At 38.3% G+C, this 23,811-nt stretch overlaps 2 protein-coding genes across 3 annotated transcripts in view; one reads left to right on the forward strand and one right to left on the reverse strand.

Annotated features, from left to right (window-relative positions):
• The window catches only part of LOC139462364 (U1 small nuclear ribonucleoprotein 70 kDa-like), a 117,387-nt gene that overhangs the window by 88,276 nt on the left and 5,300 nt on the right, over positions 1-23,811 (reverse strand). Inside the window, exons 2-4 of the mRNA XM_071244042.1 lie at positions 19,304-19,366; positions 16,684-16,738; positions 3,748-3,806 (exon numbers count right to left, since the gene is read on the reverse strand). Coding sequence (XP_071100143.1) covers positions 3,748-3,806; positions 16,684-16,738; positions 19,304-19,366 — 177 coding nt within the window. The remainder of the gene's footprint in view (positions 1-3,747; positions 3,807-16,683; positions 16,739-19,303; positions 19,367-23,811) is intronic.
• Positions 1-23,811, forward strand: part of LOC139462363 (potassium voltage-gated channel subfamily A member 1-like) — a 169,947-nt gene that overhangs the window by 58,161 nt on the left and 87,975 nt on the right. The window lies entirely within an intron of this gene.

The following is a 23,811-nucleotide window of genomic DNA, read 5'->3' on the forward strand; positions in this document are numbered from 1 at the left end:
CACCAGCAATGGGCTTCACATATTGTAGTTAAGTGGGGAATTGAACCAAGGGGAATCGAACCCAGGTCTACTGCTACCCCACTGCCCCTGATGCATGTCAGATTAGCCTTAGTAATATGAAAGAATTGGCTGGCCTTTAACTTCGAGCAGTCAACATCCATCTGTCCGATACCAATAGACACACAAACTCGGTACATTGTTACAAAGACCCGAGTGTGAAACAATGATTACATGATTACACTATCATCACAAACAGCAGCTTCATCTATCATTCATTACACGCACACACAAGATCCAACGAACATCGTCATCATCAGCAGGAAGCCCAAGGGAAGATAGGGCAGCACATCTCAGTTGAAAAGCCCCATTGAGGACAAGTATCAATATTTAAGTGCACTCTGTAAAGTCTATTGATACCCACATTACATTGGTACGCAACGCCCACCTGCCTGTCTCTCACATTCAGATCCATCACTTAAGTCTAAATTATTCCTGCTCTAAATAACAAGATGTGTTTTCATGAACAGACCATGTGTCATTTTGATGAAATTGGTTACTTTCAGTGATGTTTTCAGTGATGTTTTTATAGTCATACGAATGAGGTCTAAATAGATTCACTCGAGTGTAGGCCAAATGTGTGGTAAATTAATTAAGGAATTAAACCATAAGTTGTATTCATCACACAGCCAGCCTAAACAAGTCTTTTAAAGAATAGGAGCAAAAACATGTCAGGGTGTATATCAAGGCTGAATGCAAGGCTGCCATGAACAACGATATTTAACTTATCGGAACACTTTTTAATCTAACTTGACATATAGAGATATTTCTTTTCAAAATTTCTTAAAATGATCTTTCATATTTTCCTCATTCACCAAGGTCTTTGTGCACTTTTACAACGCAATCTCAGAGCGACGACGATCATAACTCGCACATGTTAACACAGACGTTAGGTAATCGGAAAGCTAAGACTTAAGCTTTGTGTAAGTGGGTCAAGATCGATGTATGGTTTCGCCATAAAGTACTGTGCTCATTTGATCACATACTGGTGTTGCCTGGATCAAACAGACAAATGGCTGTGTCCGGGGAGGAATGCAGCTTCTCTGTTTGCTTTGAATATACAATCTAAAATACTGTTGCAATGCAATAACTGTGAAATATATAAGTGAACAGTAATTCAGTTACTTAAGAATTGATTTCAATATTTTTGAGTTATAAATGTAAAACCAAAGAGCATACTGTATATATCCTGTATAAACTTAAGCAAAGTGAAACCAGACGTTCAACAGCTGAGACCCAGAAATCGTCATCTTATCAAAAAATATATATAAAGAAAAAAATACAAATGAGCCCAGAACAATGATTAAATTCAGCTGAGACAATCTAGACTTGCCAAATCATTCTGGTTGAGTTGGATTAATATTTTAATGTATTCTCTAGGGTCTGGTGTTGACATATGAAATATGGATCATAAAACAATGTAGAATTGTGTTCCCACTGTGACATCATCATCCACAATGTCCAATCGATTCCCAAACTGCTCAGCAGATACAGCAACAGACCTATTCTGCCTGGGACTCCTCATGGTGTTAAAAGGGTAGGTTAAAGAACTCTACCAGATGACTGTACATAGATGTGACAGATTATATTCATGAAGCTGATAATCTGTTGTTGATACTGAACCATTTCTCCATGACTGTGTACATGAATACACTGAAGAACCAAACTCACAGCTTCATCTTCAACCCAAGTTATTCATTGCCTTCCCTGAGGAACTTACTTTACTTCACATAAATCTAAATAAGGACAATCTCCATTATAATGGCCCTATCACAAATGACCCATAAGCAGCATGGGATAGTCAGCTGATTGGCAGTCTGCCACATGGTGAGATCTGATCTGATATGATCCTCAATGGAGTGGTGCTAGCTCCCCGAGAACTGCACCCACCACATGTTATGCAGAAAGTGTCATTGATACACTTTTGTTTTCTTCTGCATAGACTTTGTTCATGTTTAAACTTACCTTATGACGCCATCTCTTATTGCAGCGTATCACATCCAAAACAAAAGGATTTCATCTGGTCACTTCAGAAGAAGGCACAGAGGCAGTGAAAATATTAGATAATAATATTGAAACAAAAGTTACTTTTGTAGGACCTTGAGTTCCATAAATGAATGCAGCAGAGAAAAATTAACATAACATTTTCTGCAGGATTTTGGTCAGATTGAGCTATTGGTTTGTAACTTGGGTCTAATATGCCTCGAGTCCTTCCTCTAACGGACACCAAATAAAAGCTTCCTCACCAGGGCCCCGTTCCACAAAGCAATCGTATCACTACCTCAGTCACAAGTCTATGTTGAAATATGGGAGTTACGACCAACTCAGTTCTTCAATCGCCTTGTGGAACAGAGCCTGATCTGAGGCAATAGCAGCCATATACCAAATTACAAAACAGCTCCTTTTCCGACATTATGTAACTTCGCAGTGGTTTTTACAAACCTATTTTCTTGATTAATATCAGAGTTCAACAAATATGTCTTACCAGGAAGCTGAACGTTGTACAAAGCGATCTTAGCGCTAAGGTGATCGTAACTCTCATACCTTAACATAGACTTACGACAGTCGTAGCGCTAAGGTTGTTCTGTACAACGGGCCACTGGTATACAAAATGAGACTGATCCTTAAATATTCCCAATGATTCTAAATTATTGTTCTGATGTTACTGGCACTGCCTTGAGTTTCAGCGAATTTGTTGAACCCTGACTGGTGCTTATGCCTCCTAAGATCAGAGTTGTCACTGACTGGAAATTTAGGTATTGCTATAAATCAACTCAATAGAATCCTGATGCAGTGATTAATAATGAAAAAGATCATTCTGTATGTGTAAAGATAAAAATTACCTATTGATAAAAATTCATTTCTGCCTTATTATCATTGTCTCTATTTACCATGGGAATCTTGATAAATGGGAACGTTTCTGTGCCCGTGAATTATTAATTCAATATCGATATTTGTTAATTTGCATGATACAGTATCAAACTCAGGAATTTAGGAACTTAGGAATTTATCAATATATTGATATTGGGGCTGTACACAGTATACATGTTTTTGCATAAAATAATGACAAACGGGGAATCCTATTTCCTGTCCATCAACCGTCACAAATATATTGATGTCAGAACTCAAAGAATGACTATTTTATAAGACATGTTTCGCTTTGAAGAAATGAGTGGTGATGGTGAATGGGGTTTAACTTTGCATCCAAGATTATTGCACTTATATAGAGCGACGTGCATGTACGTGTGTGTGTGTTTGTGTGGCTGCTTGTACTCGTCCGGACTGATGGCGATTTATAGTGCTAGCTCACTGATATACCATGCCGCAACTTTAACATGAAAACCCCACACAGACACAGTATACTGACTCCGAGCCGACCAGTCCTTGTTTTGGCCCCTTAATGCCGAGCGCCAGACAGGGTAACAACAAGTTCCATCTTTTATTGTCTTTTGGTATGACGCGGCCGGGGATCGAACCCCGGACCTTCCGCTCTCCAGGCGGACGCTCTACCACTAGACCATGGAGGCGGTCCTGAAGAAATGAAAAAACATCTGCATAAGTGTGACCCGACTGTTACTGTTGCACTAACAGCATGATGAGTGTGTGCCCCGGGAGTGTGGGGATAGTGTAGCTGTTCCAGGAGCTTTTTCAGGAGCTGTTTACGAGTTGGGGTAAGAAGGAAACACTTACGATTCTTGCAATAAATAGAGTCTTGTAGGCTTCACCGGGTGCAGTGGAGGCTGGGTCCCCTGAAACAGCAAATATAACACTGTTACTCATGTTAATGCACAGTGTATATGGTTGGGAAGTGAGTGAGTTTGGGACAATACTTAAAACAGTATTCCAGTTATATCTAGGCGTGTCAGCTTGATGTGAGAGGAAAGCCCAAAGTGATGCAGGACTTTGAACATTTTGATGCTGTTGAAACAAATGAATATGGTGCTGGTGCTCGAGCTGGAGCTGATAAACCTGGAAACAATCAGTGTGAACTGTGGTTCAGACCACTCTTGCTGCGCTTTAAATGATTGGACCACCAAGGTCCCCTGATGATGCCATACCATCCATAACGTCATACCAGGGATGTAATGAGCTACCATCCATAATGTCATACCAGGGATGTATTGAGATACCATCCATAACGTCATACCATGGATGTATTGAGATACCATCCATAATGTCATACCAGGGATGTAATGAGCTACAATCCATAACGTCATACCAGGGATGTAATGAGCTACCATCCATAATGTCATACCAGGGATGTAATGAGCTACAATCAATAATGTCATACCAGGGATGTATTGAGATACCATCCATAACGTCATACCATGGATGTATTGAGATACCATCCATAATGTTATATCAGGGATGTAATGAGCTACCATCCATAATGTCATACCAGGGATGTAATGTGATACCATCCATAATGTCATACCAGGGATGTAATGAGCTACCATCCATAATGTCATACCAGGGATGTAAAGTGATACCATCCATAATGTCATACCAGGGATGTAATTTGATACCATCCATAACTTCATACCAGGGATTTAATGAGATACCATCCATAACATCAGACCAGGGATGTAATGAGCTACCATCCATAACATCAAACCAGGGATGTAATGAGATACATCACAGAAACTAAATATTTATGACTTTCACAATGCACCTGAGTAGTTGTCAACAACATTAATACATGCTTCATACAACAGAAGTCCTTTCCAAATATCACCCATATCTTGGTAATGCATGAATGATCAATATATATCTTTCCGCGGCCTTGACAGTCATCTCCTGAATGTCAATGCAGGTCTCTAACATGTTTTGAAACCTAAACTATGGCTCAACCTAGTCATTGCTCGAATTAATTCTAAAAAAATTTAGGAATGCACAAATTAAGCACCGATAATTAGTAACATGCTAAATATATTTTTTCATGTGAAAGAACCATAAGAAAGAAAACAATCGTGTATCAATTATACGCAGCTGTCTTAATATGTTAACATCAATTAAAGTCCAAATACAATCAAAATCAAACAAACAGTACTGATAAAAGTGTTCTACTGACTGAAATATTTCCTCACACGATTTAGAAGAGGAGAGGAGTGGGGATGGAAAGAGGGGAGTGGAGAACAAGGGGGAGAGAGGAGCAAGGAGTGGTTAAAGAATATTCTCCTTCCATTACCATAAGAAATTCCATATTCTATTTCCTACTGAGAGATTGTACCAAGTACAGAGATCAAACTTAAGTGCAGGAGCACAAGGTTTGGCAAACCCTTCAATAAAACAGATAAATAGATCGAGTTACTAACAGATAAATTTTAAATAGGTTTTACATGAATAATTTAGGTTGAAGTGTAGTAATCCTTTAATTTTTTTATCACTTAAATACAAATTTGGTGCAAATACATGTTTTCCCCCCTTTTAATATCAAAATAGCTTGTTTAAGAGTTGGATGAGATCAGAAACTATCATGCCAAGGTATTTAAAGTGTATTTTAGGATACAGCCTAATGGTGACGGTCAGTCAGGATATATCTGTCTCTCCAATACGCTGAGGTCGAGACAATTGTTACTTCTCCACCACACATAGCGTGCCAGAGACTTCCTTTTCCTGGGTTTTACTACACACAAGTTCATAACGACCAAGAATGTGAAAACCCCAGGGACATGCAATATCAAAGTTTATCATATAGATAGAGTAGCTGGACTCCAGTCCTGCCGGGAATAAACCTGATAGCCACACACTGGTAAATACACATTCACAATGCACAGCACTGTTAATTCAGCTTCTGTTATTACCAAGACTCATTACAGACCCTAATGGTATCCTTTCATCAACATTTGGTAAAAATGCTTTGAACTGATTAAGTATTTGTAACTGACTGGTTCATGTTTTTAAATGAGGAATTGGGACCACATTAATGAAAAAAATCATATACTACTCAAAAGAAGTTAAAGAACACCCAATCTTTCATATTAGTATAGTAACTCTGTCATAAATCAAGTACTCATAATTTACTTTTTCCATTACCATAAGAAATCCGATGTTATATTTCCCTACCGAAATGCTAGCCCCATCATGAAACAAGAGCAGTTTGGCAAACATTTCAGGAAAACAGATAAATACAATTCCGGTCCTGAAGAAATACAATTGGAGGTTTTGCAGTTTAAAAAAAAATTAGCTTAGAGAATAAGAAATCATTATTTTTGTCGCGCTTAAACACATACTGGGTGCAAAAACATGTTTTCCCCCTTCTTTTTATATGCAAATAGCTTGTTTAAGAGTTGGATAAGATCAGTAACTATCATGCCAAGGTATTTAAAGTGTATTTTAGTATAAGGCCTAATGGTGACGGTCAGCCAGGATATATCTGTCTCTCCAATACGCTGAGGTCGAGACAATTGTTACTTCTCCACCACACATAGCGTGCCAGAGACTTCCTTTTCCTGGGTTTTACTACACACAAGTTCATAACGACCAAGAATGTGAAAACCCCAGGGACATGCAATATCAAAGTTTATCATATAGATAGAGTAGCTGGACTCCAGTCCTGCCGGGAATAAACCTGATAGCCACACACTGGTAAATACACATTCACAATGCACAGCACTGTTAATTCAGCTTCTGTTATTATCAAGACTCATTACAGACCCTAATGGTATCCCTTCATCAACTTTTGGAGAAATGCTTTGATCTGATTAAGTATTTGTAACTGAGTGGGTCTTGAAAGAAGGCAGTAAGGTGAAATGGGGTTTAACGTCACGTTCATGACTATTGCACTTAAACTGAGTGTATATGTGTGCATGTGCATGTACTAATGCCAATTGTATAGTGCTAGCCCTCTGACATACCTTTGCCACAGTTTAACATGAACACCCCATTCAGACAGTAAACTGACTTCGAGATGACCAGTCCTTGTTTTAGCCCCTAAATGCCAAGATTGAGGCAGGGTAACAACAAGTACCTTCTTTTGCTACAACGTGGCCGAGGATCAAACCCCGACCTCCCACTCTCAGGGTAGATGCTCCACCTCTAGACCACAAGAGTTGGTCCTTGAAATAAGGAATTGGGATCACGAAATGAAAAGGATCATATATACTACTCAAAGATAGAGAACACCAGATTCTGTCATGATCGACTACAGTAATATGAAAGAATCATGTCTTCTTTAACTTCTTTTGAGTAGTATTTGTCAACATTGCTCACACAATTACTAACAAGATCAAAAACAGCATAAGATTTGAACTACTTCATATTTTAAATTTCATCTAAAATCAGATTCAAAAGTTATTGCCTTGTGGTAAGCATTTGTGTCCACCAGCACTTGATAAATTTCGTGTAAAATACACAGCAAAGTGTCAATTTCGTCAAAATCAACAAAGGATAACTTATTCTGAGCTTGTATATTGTTTATTAATGTTCTCAGAGAAGTTGTGAGCCTAAAAGACATATAATGTTCTGTCCGTATCACCATCTCATTCAAACCCTGCTTCAAGATTACCATGGACGACAGTCCCTTGAGAAATCTTCCAGCTCACAAGACAAGAGTCAATGCAAGACAATACCAGCAGAAATCAATCATTAATAACTACAGGAAAATCAAACAGGCAGGATAAATTTTTTTTGGTCAAAGAGTCAAATTAGCTGCTGTGACTATAGTAAAATCAAACATCTTGTAAGACACAATCAATTGCAGTGTAACCAGCTTGGAGGAGTTGTGTCCCTTTAAGTGTTTCTGAGAAACTGAAAAAAGAAGTTTGGTAGCTCAATTATCTACAGTGCTTCCTACAGGGCTCGAAAATCAGGGGTCCTTGTCAAAGCCCTAATGCTAAAAGTTCTATGGGTGGCCATATTCAACGACAAGTCTTTTACCCTTCCTGTCCTGCTGAATTTTCCCAAATTGACTACACGTGCCCAAACCTTTACTAATCTACATGGCCAAACTTGTCACTTGACATCCTTTCCAGTCGACTTTACTGTGGAAAAAATGGCAGTTATGCTTTCTGACCAAACAAAATGTTGCTAGACCCAGGCTCCTGACTAGTGGTTTAATTTGCAGAATGTGAAATAACCCCAGGAAACAGAGATGTCATGATGTGCATGTTTCATGTATCGATGCGTATCACAATACACGAGTCACGATACAATACATTCGTACAAATTGTATGCACGTTGCATATAGACTAGCAAACAAGTAGAGGCTGGTGTCAATTAGTTGTGCTTACATAGCAGTAATGGGTTAATGCAAGTCATTTCTAATTGCATTCTGCCATCAGATTCACCATGTAACATGACTGGCAGTACTTAGCATAAATCCTGCTTTATGACGACTGCCTGTAAATAACTGAGCCAGGTCTAGACAAACAAGTGATTGACATCATGAGCAACAATCCATGCTGCTGAAAGATACATTTTGTGGTTTATGCTGACAGCCTGAAATGTTTATATACGGCAGATATATTTTTCCAGAATTTAATTGCCCATATTGCGGGTGCATATTACACACGAGTGCGGATTATACACAAATATATAGGTCTATTGTACATTGATCAATCGGAAGGGGTGCTAATTGTGATTGTTCACCAGCCAATGTATTAGCAAATATCGACGTGGGCGCTTATAAGAGCGGTGCGCTTATTACGTCGAATACGGTAGTTGTAATAAATATCAATCTGAAACTTTACTAAAAGTGAACTGAATTCTTTAACTATTTAGAATTTAAGTTTGAACAAAGGACTAATGTCAGTTTCTAATGCTACCAAGCTTTAACCAAAATACCTGAGCCTAAAGCAGGTAATGTGTTGCTTGCTTGTTTAGAAAATATTTTGTTAATGATGCCTTCACTTAGCCTGTGTTTTTGATGGTAAACCCCTTGCACCTTTCCTTTTTTATGTGGTTCTGATAAAATAACTTCTCCCAATCTGAACCGAAATGGACAGAGATTTGATGCCTACGGTCTTCACAACAAGTTTCAAATATTTACAAAGGGAATAATTGTTGAACCTTTCAAAATTTGAATAACAAGCAAACTCAGCAAACATAGGGCGACCAAGACTAATGGAGATCTGCCATTCATATTTCATTGCCTTGTTTACAGAGAATGTGTAAATCTGGTGAAAAATGTGCAGGATCCATTTTATCGAACACATGAAATCTTGGCCACCAGACAATATCAAGCTGTGCTCAAAATGACCTTTTCTTTGCATATAGAGAATGTGACAATCTTTGATGTTTGACAAAAAACGTGCAACAAAATTGCTTAAGCGGATAATTCAAACAAGCACTTGGCCTAAAATATGTTGCTGTATTCTCTCTCATCTTTCAGTACATGAAAAACAAGTGCAAAAACTCATATCACAGAGTTGTCTCCCTTTGACTGATTGTCCAAGTGCAAATGAAGATTTTTTAACCAGTTCTGTCTTGAAGACATCTACACATTTCTTAAGAATATAATTATCTACAAAATAAAGAACTTAAAAATGTGTTTCTTCCAAAATTGAAACCATATTCATGACAAATGATTTCTTTTGATTAAATAACTATCTTCTAAAGATGAAAGATACCATAGTGTCAAGTGGAATCAAAAGTGTTTCAGTAAAAATACAATCAAAAATATACATTTTTAGCCACAGTTACAGAAATTACTTAAAATCGCACTGGTAAAATTGGCACCAAGGTTATTTACTTTTTACTATCAATCAACCCTCCCAAGTCCCTATGATCAATGATTTTCTTGGTCCAAAGATCTTAAGAATTAGCAAGAGTTATCTCCCTTCTACCATGCCACATTGGAATGGAACAAAGATAACAAACTTGTCAATGCAGACACAGCAATGTAAAGGCATTCACTATTAAGAGGTTGTCAAATTGTTTCAGACAGGTTGGGATACATGCAACCCAAAAAATATTTCTAACACTGACCTTTCTCCATGTTTATCCATCAGTATCCAAGGAATGCATTGGATAATTGCTACAAGTAATATGCTGTACATTGAAACTAATCTCTGTCATTAATCGGATGATAAGTGTGAAGAAAATTAAGTCGTTTTCCCTGTAATCCATATTTTCCTCTTATCCACATTAGATAACTACGGGAGCATAAATTCTTGATAATTTAATAATCATAACATTTAAGGCACACATAAAAGTTCAGGGACACTTATCAATCTGTACTAGCTATTTAATATACATTTCTTATCACAAATGCTTCCAATAAAGATATACCTCAAAATGAAAACAAACAAAAAATGTGTTCGGTTTTCAAATTTTATTAAAAAATACTTTCACATATAACCATTCGTTCTATAAACAGTCAATATGAAAGCCAAGTTCTGACTGTTTGAAGTTTTCTATTTTATATTTTTCCTTTCAACATCCTTCCCTCCTTATGACACTGTTATTACAGTGAGTCTACATGCCCTTCCGACTCAATTGACTTCCTTCAAACATTATACTAGCCAGACCATTCCCTCTTGTCACTACCAGACCAAAACTAATGGACACAATGCCACCATCCACCTATAGCACGTACAAATAGACTCACACTGCAGAAGCCCTAGAATAATGATCAATGGAGAAGGCCCCTAAGGACTATATGTTTAAGTAATCTATGTCAAAGATTAGAAACTATATTTAATATAGTGCCAACAAAACTAGGGTAATTACTAATTTCATGGGTCCTTAGAGGAATTTTTCGTTTGTTGTTTAACGGCTCATTCAGCATTATTCCAGCTATATGACAGCAGTCTGTAAATAATCGAGCCTAGACCAGACAATCCAGTGATTGACATCATGAGCATTGATCCATGCAATTGGAATATGATGACATGCATCTATCAAGTCAGCAAGTCTGACCACCAATCCCGTTAGTCGCCTCTTACGACAAGAATGGGTTGCTGAAGACCTATTTTACCTGTATCTTCATGGGTGTCATAGAAAATATGAGGTCCTGAAGTCAGTGTACTGTACTGAAGATTTAATATTTACATTTTTACAGTATCAGATTACATTTACAATATAAGTCTCCACTACAGTATTCAACAATATCTAAGGATCAAATGATGAGTGGTATATCTTATTGATATTGGTTTTATATAAACACATATTAAATGGATTTCAACTTAGGTATTCTTTGTACAAACACTTTGAGGTGGTGAAATGGGGTGCAAGACTGCATTCAAGATTAATGCATATGTATAGTGATATGCGTGTGTGCTTGTCCTGACAACCCCCTGAGATACAATACTATGGACAGCCCTCTCAGACACATTATACTGACTTGGAGCTGACCGGTCCTTGTTTTATCCCCTTAATGCCAAGCACAAGGCAGTGTACCAACAAGTACCATTCTGCTTTAAGTATGAGGCCAGGTATTGAACCATGACCTTCTGGTCTCTGGGCAGACGCCTTTGCCACTGGAGACTCAAACAGCAATATGAATTTAAACATCACTCTTCACAGATAGAAACTAACAGCTGTAGGCCACCCATCCTCATAATAACATATAGCAAAACCTTTCAAAAGGGCAAATTTCTACGAGTCCTTATGATACCTTAACCATTGGGCAGTTTGGCAAGGAGTACAGGACTAGTGCCAATTTCTAACTCTGGATATCATACAGCTGAACATGCTTCTTACATCTCCATCAATATGAACACTGGTCAATACAGTCTACATAACCAATAGAACAGGTCTTCAGCAACTCATGCTTGCCGGAAAAGATGACAATGCTTGTCGTAAGAGGTGATTAACGGGATCGGGTGGTCAGGCTCGTTGACTTGGTTGATGCATGTCATTGATCCCAATCACGTGGATCGATAATCATGATGTCAATCACTGGATTGTCTGGTCGATTGACTCGATTATTTACAGACTGCCGTCATATAGCTGGAATATTGCTGAGTGCAGTGTTAAACAACAACAATCAACCACCCAACACCAATCCTCTAGAGACTTGATTATTCAAACCATCTGACCAAGTGTCTCCTGCAGCCATTCATGTCAAGCAACATTTGCATTAACTCTATGAGGTTGGTCCTTCAACTCCCAAACAGCATCCCCTTGTTTCCACGGCAACTGATGTCGTCACTTTGAGACTGCAGGACTTGTCTGCTGTATTGCGCTTCCAACACACGTCCTAATTTCGGTTTTGCATAGAAAGCCAACGCCGGGCATAAAAAGTATTATTACTGATCCTGTCAATTTCCAAGTCATTTGGGGAATAGGCTGATCAAGATTTATGTTTGTAGTGTGTAAGCCTACATGTGACGACATGTCAAAACAGGCTTAAAGATGCTTACTGTCCACATAAATATGCCAAGTAATAACTTTGGTGTACTTCATTGAGCTCTTCTTCAGAAAAAGAAGTGCTGGTGTATGAGAATAGACACCTTATGTTACTTGGTTTAACCACGAATGCAAGATTCTAACACTGAAAAGGCATCCAACTGAAACACCATAACAATGGTATAGGCTTACTGTCTACATAAATATGCCAAGTGATAACTTTGGTATACTTAATTGAGCTCTTCTTCAGAAAAAGAAGTGCTGGTGTATGAGAATAGACACTTTATGTTACTTGGTTTAACCACGAATGCAAGATTCTAACACTGAAAAAGCATCTAACTGAAACACCATAACAATGGTATAAGCACCTATTACTCCAAATTGACTCAAATCTGCTTAGTAAAAGAAATGTTGTTACAAAAAACTTGCAAATTTGGTTCAAGTTTTATTCTGCACTCAATGTGATGCCAGTCTTGTCACCACAGCTTGTAAATTGTCAACTCCTACCCAGAAAACCAGTGACCGATATTATCAGCAATGCCCCACTTCTTTAAGGTACGATGACACAACTGAGTCATTGAGCTCCAAATTTGGTACAAATGCTGAGGTTTCTTGCACTGTGGTGTAATGTAAGTAGGGCTAATTGAACTGTGTATTTATGTTAAATGATGTTTAAATTAGGCTGAACAATCTTTAGCATCATGGTACTATTCATATGACAACACAAAGTAATCAGTCAGATTCAGACAACCAAAACACTCAGAATACCCCTATCAAAAGTTGAGCAGTACATATCGCCATCCATCATCTAACATATTCCTATAAAAGATGCCTTTTGATACTTTAAAGAATCTGGAGAGCTTATTATTTTGAATAAGATATATATTTCTCAGAAGAAACAAGTACCAGTTAGATTAATGATCAACGGAAACTATCATACTAAGAGGCAGATGTTTTGCTGAATATAGTTTATGATATTAAAAAGCAGAGAAGTCATCGCTTATGTCAAATATTAATCTTTTTTCCTTCAATTATAAGTGTATTATCTGTTGTTAATAATTTCAAATAACATAAATGTCGAGGCATAAAAGAAATGATGAGATTCTGTGCTAACAGAAAGTAGTACAATGTTCACACCGGTGCTATCATACATGAAACATCCTATCAAATAACACGACATTATAACACTAATCTGGTCAATAAGACGATTTTTCACCTATTTACCCATCAATCACTGATCAATGAAGATAATTTGTTTACTAACGAGAATCTCTGCGATACGAGAAGCATAACATCACTCACATCTCGTACATCATGTTTCCCTCACAACCGGCTCACGTAACTAACACAGCGAGACTCAAGCCATATTTGCCGAGTTTAAAACATCAATACAAATCATTAAATTCCTACACTCAGCTTGCACATCCATTCAGGGCATGTGATATGCAGCGATTAAAATCTCTCACGTTCAGTGGCCCTAACCCAATCATTGATCAAGTGGTTCACCACAGTGCAATTCTTTGTTTTCATGGAAGTCTCATTGCTTGACGACATCTGAAATCAGTGAATATTCTTCTCACACGTTTGGGCACACTGACCTGATAGTTCTGTGATTGGAGTCTTTTAACTCAATCCAAACTTCACCCACCTTAATCTGTCAAGTAATATCTTGGGCAGGACATAATGCACAAGAGCTTCTTCCAATTCCCTTTACTTGGCATTAATGCTAATGACTGATGGTTTCAAATATGGATAAATTTCATTGAATTCAGAATCCGAAAAAATAATCAAATTACAGTCCTCAGTTTTATGACAAAACACCTCTTTAAAAGCAGGAATATGAAACGTTGTCAACCTCATATTGCATCAAAGATGATAATGATGCCAAATTTCTTTGTGTATTCTGAAAGTGTTTTTCCGCCACTCTAAGTGATCAATAGTATCTTGTCAGGACACAAGAAACAAGCTTATTGAACAGCTTGAGGAATAAACCCTGTACCCTGGCCTCACCACCAGTTTGTCCATTGGCCCTGATGAGGTGATCTTTATGACTTATGCTCTAACACCAAGTTGGCCAGTCAAGGAGTCTTCCAATCAAACATCACTATGAGTGTATTGCAACATAAACCATCCACTCCATGTGATATTGTGAAATGTACCATGATACGCAGTGTAACATCACTGAGTGTATTGCAACATATACCATCCACTCCATGTGACATTGTGCAAGGCACCATGATACGCTGTGTATCAGACCCCTAATAGTGACCTGGTATCATGATACGGAAAGCATCACCTCCCCTCATATCACCCTCTGGTAACCCTCCTGATGAGGAGGTTCCTATCATGACATCTTGACAGCAGGACCAGATACTTGACATTCCATCTCAACATGACCAACAACTGGAGTATTTGAATACAGCTATCGGCACTGACCACTCCTCTTGGGCCTGCCTTGAGACTAACACATTGATTACACGTTAATCGATACCGCCACCGTTGCCACCAAATGCGACTCCTACCGTGGACAGCTCTGTGGCCCAAACCAGATTGATACAATAATGTATTTACATCAGCCAATTAGCAGCCTCCTCCTTCCTGCCCACAACACAGCCCCTAGTGATTGGATCACCACACTCGTCTGACACACGGGCGGGTTATAATCAAACAGACACCTCTACCCAAATGATATTTACAGCATACCAATAAAATCTGCCACCGAGTTTAATCAATTTACTGCAATACTATAGCATCAAGAGATTCTGGGCCTACAATTAAGATGTTATTTTATCAGTCTATCCGTTCCAGTTACTGTCGATTTCATGAAAATCATTTCGTATGCAGCCCATAAACTTTTCCTCCATGCCTCCACAATCATTCGGTCGAGAAAGTTACTACCACAAATTAATCATTTAAGTTGCATTTATGGACACAAGGTTCAGAAGCCAATCCTCTAGTAGAGGCTATAAACACTCGGTGAAAAAACAAGGTCACACCAAGGTCACCTCTTTCCCATAGCAAAACCAGTTCATGTAACTTCCTGAAGAAAATTTGCCCGATTTTGCTCGTGAAGTCTGAATAATTGATGAAGTAGTCACCAATGCTGATTAATTTTGCTCCTCACAACATACGTGACCTAGTGCCTGCCTGCGATGCCCGTCTTTTGGGCAACTTGACTCAATACAACATCCTCAGCCTTCCTTGTTGAGTAAGTGAGTGAGTGAGTAATTTGGTTTTACGCCCCTTTAACAATATTTCAGCAATATCATGGCGGGGGGACACCAGAAATGGGCTTCACACATTGAACCCATGTCGGGAATCGAACCCGGGTCTTCGGCGTGACGAGCAGACGCTTTAACCACTAGGTTACCCGACCGCCCCCTTTCCTTGTTGAAGTGTACTTACCAGGGAACAGAACACAAAAGCCACATCTGTTCTTCTTCAAATATGTTATTTAGTTTACTGTCATGTCATCTGTGGTAACTTTCAGTAAGTTACAAACTCCTCCTACGCTATCCTTCTCAGCATTTCAACAAGATAAGTTGGACAAGGTTCAGGCTTCCTTTTGCAGTGTAATGATGGGACTGACTATTATCTTGCAACTTATTGGAATTATGATTCATGTATTTATGATATGTCCCACGATAAATTGCATGTCAGGGTTAGAAACAAACAGTTTTTGTCCACTGTCCTTATAATGATAACAAATAGCCAAACCTTTAAAATTTCTACTAGTCCTTAGTATACTATTGGCCAGTTTGGTAAGGACTACAGGACAAGTGCCAATTTCTGACGCTGCATGTGTTTTTTATCTGTAACTTGTTATGGCATTTTCAGTGGATGATGTCACTGAATGTTAAATTTGTGGTCCCCCACCCTATGCATGTTTCACCAAAGAGTTCCAGTGTTTGCACACCGCGATTATCTTCAATTTTTATGTCTTAATTCCAAAATGGACCCCAAATGGCTTACCCTGTACATCTTTTACCACTTCCTGTACCTGTGATTGAGTGAGTGAGTATAGTTTTATGCTGCTTTTAGCAATATTCCACCAATATTACGGGGGGATGGGGCACCACAAATGGGCTTCACACATTGTACCCACATCGGGAATAGAACCCGGGTCTTCGGCGTGACGAGCGACCGCTTTAACCACTAGGCTACCCGACCCCCCCTCTTTGATAGAGGGAAACTCTACTGCAGTGGATTTTTCTTCTCTCATTTTGATCATGCAAAATGGTAAACCTGATGAACCACTTTTGGGGTGATGAAATTAAGCCTTTTCACACATCAAACATGATCTTAACACCAACTGCCTTCACTAGCTTTACTTACAAAGGGCCAGGTCCTGTTCCAACTTGTAGGCATGCTGTTCAGCCCGCTCCTTGCGCTGAAATGGCAAACATTATTTTTACATTAATTTGAAAAAGGAACAACAAAACATATCTGGAAGACCATCTTATTGATGTGTTTCAATTTGATAAAGAAACTAAATAGAATCATTAGCTATTTAATAATTATTGTACACTGTTCCAACAAACCATACTTTGCTGTTAGCTGACGATACATCCATCAAATCAACCATCCTGCCAATGCAAAAAGTTTTCCATTTGATGACATCCTTTAACAAGGCAACAACAGTTCCCCATTTGATATCCTAACAAGGCAACAACAGTTTCCCATTTGATAACATTCTACCAAGGCAACAATAGTTTCCCATTTATTGACATCCTACCAAGGCAACAATAGTTTCCCATTTAATAACATCAAAAGCAGCAATAGTGTTTTTCTGATTATATCCTGCCAAGGCAACAATAGTTTCGAGACAGTAATGGTTGCCCATGTCATTCCCAGGCAATAATATACCACTAAGACAATAACCTTATAACAACATACCAATGTGACAACTGCTTTCATTTAACAGTTACAATTATGCTGGACTGTTTCTATCTGAACAAACCTGCACATGTTAAGAAAGAAACATGTTTATTTACGATAAACCAGTACCAACAAAATATTAGACAATGGACTTCTTAGTTCTTAAAATAAACATAAATCATTTGGGTTTCACATTTTGGGAGTTATAGTTGATAAACTTGTCAAAAAGATTGTCCGAGACAGCACTGAGACTAAGGTTGGTCAGGTATAGAACAGTTAAAACTTAGACCGTCTATGATTGCATTCTATGTGCATTAGTGCATGCATAAGCTTAACCATCATAAGCCAGGGAAGGCACAGAATAAATTTGGTTGGAATAACAATCAATAAATTACTTTGGACCATTTCCAACGCTAACAGCTTAGGCTCAGTTAAGCTCTAAACCCCTTATCGTAATCTAACACAAACTATCAATATTTCCTCTAATCTTACCACCTGGAACAAGATGACATTTGGTTCAATAACCCCTCAACCATGGCAGCCACAGTGCCCTGGTATAGAAGACATTAGCCCTACTAATACCCAATAGACAAACTGAATAACCATATCAATTTTATACCCCACCATGGCAGCTCGAGCTTTGTATTGACTTGTGAGTCTACAGAGTGTTATGCGCCACCAACACTCTACTTCAATGGCCTGCTAAATGGGCCAAGTTGTCAAAAGTTATAAAGCTATATTTAGCTCAGTCTTAATAACCTGTAGCTCAAAGGACAAAACATGTTTTCAGAAAGGCAAAGTGTTCTTTAGAGCTGCACTTTCCCATGACCTTAAAGGAGAAAATAATGAACACTTTAAGCTTAATCAATTTCAAATTTGAGGAAAGATTTTATTCATTCTTGGGGTGTTTAACAAAATGTTGACAGCCTGTGAGCTATTTTTGATACTCATTCAACCATTATTAATATGTGCAATGACAGGGAATATATTAACAATTTTTTTAAAGTGCATGTCTTCAGATAAACACTTTTAATATTCTACTATTTCCAAACACGTTTGTACTTGATGGGCAGTCAGACAAATATTAGGATAACCACAAAAACTATTATGCTGTAAAACGGGATTAGTTTGAGCTACTAGTACAATGAGAGTGAGTTAAGTAAGAAGTGCACCCAGTGGCAGCTTACAACTCTCTCAGGAGTACTGGGTTACACAGCATCAAATCAACTGCCATGGAGGAAGCTCTCAATAGAAAGGTAAAGCTAGTTAACAAATTGAGATTCTTGAAAGTTTCACATCTTTAATTCAAGGGCAACTTGCAATATTCATGGTCTAACTCATTCTTGCTGCAGTCAATGCTCAAAATGTCAAACTTATGGAAACTCTAAACAACAAACTATCTAAAATAGTGCCCCCAAATTCTTTTGCAAAGCCCCTTCAATGAAAAATAATATTAAGGCTCAGTTTTAATTAAAAAATATCTGGTTTTTCAGCTGCAGCTTAAAAAATATCTAGCCTCCATAAAAAATCCAAGGTGGCCCAGTCGTCTAAGGCGCCGCGATTCGCTGTGCAGAGTTACGTCCCTTGGGCATGCCAGAAACCTATGATTGTGGGTTCGAATCCCAGTTCATCCCAATGATGTTTCTAGGTTTGTCAGCACCATACCCGAGCTCGTGGGTTGCACCGAAGTGCTTAACGTCTGAGACCTGCATCACTTCGGGCTTTCCTCCAACATTAAGCTGACATGCCGCGATATAACTGGAACACTGTTAAAAGCAGCGTTAAACCCAACTCACTCACTATTGTTACACTGGTACCAGCTAACTTGGGAAATACATGTCCACGAGACCATGAAACAGTCCCAATTGTTACCAGTACTTTCACATTACGTTGGTGATCAATGCATATTAGGCTTAATATTCATTAACTTCAAGGCATATGTTTCCTGAATTTCTCCCTGATCCCTGCTGTGGTGAGCCGAGCATTAATCTGTTCTTACCTTATTAACATCAAAACTACCATGCAAGTAAATCTGTCTCAAAACAATCAGTTTATAAAAAATTAAATGTTCACAAACCTTTCTTTCCTTTCGCTCGTCTCTGGTTTCAACACGTGTGGGCGGTGGGGTGTCTTTAGGATCCTGAAATGAAATGTAAATATTCAGTCTCAGGAATAACGGAATCAAGTGCCACACAGAGGGCTATAAATGTCTTGGGATCCATCCGCTCTGATCACGGCTAATGCAGGAACACGATGTGTGAAAAAATGTTGTACAAGCAACAGTTGAGTTTATAATCATACAAACATCATCGTAGCACGTATCTCCTTCCCATATGCCCAGGATTTATCACCTGAGTTTGATGCAGTGTATACTTTGGCAAAGTCAGTCTCACTCCCAGCATACCTCAAACAGGTTGATGGTGGGCTCAAAATGTACAAGTAAGTATGAGAGTAAAATATGTCTTCAAATAAGATTCTGCCACTCCTGAATCACTTGTCATATCATAGTGGGTTCCACAAATAGTGGCACAGATTCAAAATCTGGATAAAACTAAACATCTTATTCCTTGAGTGAAAATGTTTTACTTGTATATGATGCGCATTTACGTGCAGTAAGCACAGATTAAATGAATCCTCGAATATTTGAAAAAAACAACAACATGAAATATCAAATTCACTTTTCATCTCCAGATGATTATTGACATTTATAATCAATAACTATTGATTTGGGGTAACTGATCAATCATCAATAATAGTCAATCATTACAATATGATTTATTTAAGCAATGCAGTCAATGTTGCATAAGTCATTTATCATGTTTATTCATATTCTTAACATTCTCTTAAAGTTGATGAACACCTAAAATAGTCCTCACTTAGTCTACCCTTGTTCAATAAGTTTTAAAGGGTCTAATGATGCTGTCACTGAAGCCGAAATCTCTTATTATTAAGTCTCAGAATCATTACCACAATGACCAACACAAGTTTTGTTTCAAATACCATTTTACCTGCCACCATACTTCTATTGCATCCGTTTATTAGTCACAAGAAAAGACAAACATACCATACCATATTTTTTTTAAGTAGCATGAAAGAGTTTGTTTTCCTTCACAACCAAATCTTATAAAGGATGGGTTGCCTGAACGGCATTATTTAGGACTAACAGAAACAGTTGAGTCAAAAGACGTGGTGAGCGAGTCCTGCGAATGATGACAGGAGTGCTACTTTCCTGGCAACTGTTACCAAGTACCTTCCCTAACTGGTACAGGAACATGTGGTACGAGTTACGTGTGCAAGACTTCCCTGTGGCTGCTGCCAAGACAGTTGCCTCCAGCTCGGAGGTATTTGTCGCATCCCTTCCAATCTCACCGGGTAAATTTAGCAATGGACTATCAGTAACTTAGTGCACGGTTGGTTATTGTCTCCCCTACAGTGCCACAGAAGCAAGGGTTCTGCTTCCGGTGAATAGGGTGTATCGAGACAATGGCTTAACGTGTATGGCAGATATCTTTTCTGTGCTCATTTTCGGCATGCACTATCGCTCTGGCTCTGTCTCCGCAAGTGAGGTATACATTTTGTCATTTTTTGGTCCAACAATTCCGTTACCCGAAACCGATGTAGGTTACAAGGTGATGTGCATCCCCCCTCCCCCCCACCTGCATGCTTCAACAGATGGTGCGTCATGTGCACGCATGGTGCAGGTATCAGATACCATCGCTCTCCGTATCTCCCACATGGGTGATAAAGGCTCAATAATAATCTTCTTTCAAGCCATAAAGATTTTGAAGAAAAAGTAATTGATGTGATAATCATAGGTCATAAACCTGTCTCCTAAAACCCTCTGCCTATGCATGTATGTATGCACTTCTCATGTGATCAAAGTTATATGACATTAATATTGCTTACTTCCGTAACTTTTATGTAAGTACAAGGGCTTGACAGTTGCTACCTTAACATTTTAGAACTTTCATCAGCATCAACTAGCATCTGATTCATGTGGGTGTGGAGCGGGCCGAATACACTCAGTATGACCATATATGCAGATTTCCAAATACATAAATACGAACAGTCTGCTAGATTCTAACAAATACTACCCAATCCTTCATGTTACTATAGTTAATCTGTAATGGCATGGCAAATAAACTATAGTAACATGTAAGAATTTGTTTGTTTGTTTGTTTATTGTTTAACGCCGCACTCAGCAATATCTCTTCTATATGACGGCGGTCTGTAAATAATTGAGTCTATACCAGACAATCCAGTGATTAACATCATGAGCATCGATCGATCGGGCATTGGGATGCGATGGCGTCCATTAACCAAGTCAGCAAGCCAGATCCCTTTAGTAGCCTCTTACGACAAGCGCAGTCGCCTCTTACGACAAGCGCAGTCGCCATTACAGAAGGATGGGTTGCTGAAGACCAATTCCGTCTCAGATCTTCACGGGTATAAAAGAATTAGATGGTCCTTAAAGTCTTTTGAGTAGAATATATCAGCTGTCATCATACAGATAAAATTTATAGCTTAAAAGAATGGCTTCTTGTTATGTCACAATGCTACGATTCACCTGGAAATGAAGCTGTGACAACTATGGTATCAAAAGGTGATGTATTGATAATCAGCTATGTGGGACAAATTTATATTGTTGGAAACTGCATGATAACTTCTATTTCTAATAAAATCAGTTCCCAAACCACTGTTAAACAAATGATAATTTTTTCTCTAGTTGCACTTCTTTCTATGATGGTATTGATACTCTTATCAAATTATAATTTCCTATCTTTCATCTTTGCAGCCCTAACTTACATCTCGATATTGTATCCTTCAAAATTCTGACTGAAATATTGTTTTTTTTGTACATACATGAAGGACAAGATAGACACAATTTCATGGATAACAACTTCTTTAATACTGTGAAAAGCAACGTTTCGGTAAAGCAAGCAAGCAACGGTATAAGGATCTATACCGAAATGTTGCTTTTCACAGTTTTAAAGAAGTTGTTATCCATAAAATTGTGTCTATCTTGTCATCCGTCAACTTCTAAGTAATGCCTATCAAACAATTTATACATGGAGTTATCTACCACTTGAACTTATATCCAACAGCTAAACATTTCACAATAAACGTATCTCATGCTCTTCAACACCAATATTAAAAAGCTGAGTGATCTTAATGTAATTTCTCTTTATTCCTGAATTCACTGAAAAACATGATTCCAAGATAAACTGCCTATGAATGTCTGTTCATACTTAATCTTACAACAAATATCAACAGGTGTTCAAGAAGAAAGGTGATGAATTAAAATGTTAACATTCTTTCTTTTACTGATAGAATTATTTCTTGAAACTTGATCCAAAACCTCCGAAAATCTGCCTCGCACTCATAAATCGTGATCCCCCAAATTCATAGTAATTAACATTCTTTGCAGAAAGGTATTAAACGTGTTAAAAGCTTGGAGATTGTTAGTGATTTTATTAACATTGTAAACACTACCCTTCATGTCTATGCAGTAGTGCAACACCAGCCTTGTAGAAGGTAGGTCTTTAACACACACGGGGGCAAGTCCCTCATGCTGCTCTGAGGGATAGCCTCTCCGTTTTACCAATTGAACCCAGATACATGCAATTAAACACCCCTCACTTAGATATGTTTGATACCTTATCTACCCACCTAGCTTCCAATCATCCCACTCATAAACCTACCTCGTTTTAACACTTGTGTAACACTGTCGACAACACCTAGCGCCATGTGGCATCAGAGACTACAGATCATCGCTTGATAACGTTGACATGCTCCACATACAAAAGTGTTAAAAAGGGGAGTGGAAGTCCAACTATAATGATGTTCAGTGGTATAATGAGGTAATTGTGTCTCTGTAATCAAAGGGAGTGGTTCCGGTCGAGTGTGTCAGCAGGGAGACCTAGGTATGGCAGTTCCAAATCATACACATCCCGATGTCTAACAAGTTCACCTTCTGTCAATCTCGGTAGGATTTTCTTTTTCATATTTAAGAATACATTCCTGGGTTATCAACAGTTTCATAGTGAATAACACCTTCCTATTGACCGATAATTACACAAATTGTTTGGTGTGTTTTTAATCATAAACCTCAAACGATTTGATTGGATTTTCCTGTATTCGAGCATGTCTATTAATGCAAAGGCATCCTCAAGTCTTGTAGAATCTTGAATATTTTGGAATATGCTGTTGTATATTTCTACTTGGCAATCAGACTGTAAGCAGCGATAGAAATTGGCACTAGTCCTGTAGTCCTTACCAAACTGCTCAATACAAAAGGCATCCTAAGGACTAGTAAAAATTGGCCCATTTTAAGGGTTTTGCTATATGTTATCATTATAAGGACTAGTGGACAAAAACTGTTAGTTTCTAACCCTGCTGCTACATATTAGTGTGATTTGATTTTGTTTAATGGTTGTCTAACACTGCACTCAGCAATATTCTAGCTGTATGACGTCTGCCTGTAAAGTATCATGTCTGCTCCAGGTAACCTGGTATCGATAACACGAGCAATGATCCATGCTGTTGGGTTAAAATAACATGCTATAAACCAAGTCATTGAGCCTG

Source organism: Haliotis cracherodii, unplaced genomic scaffold (genome assembly GCF_022045235.1).
Source record: "Haliotis cracherodii isolate W230 unplaced genomic scaffold, xgHalCrac1.p SCAF_15, whole genome shotgun sequence".
Lineage (NCBI taxonomy): Eukaryota > Metazoa > Mollusca > Gastropoda > Lepetellida > Haliotidae > Haliotis > Haliotis cracherodii.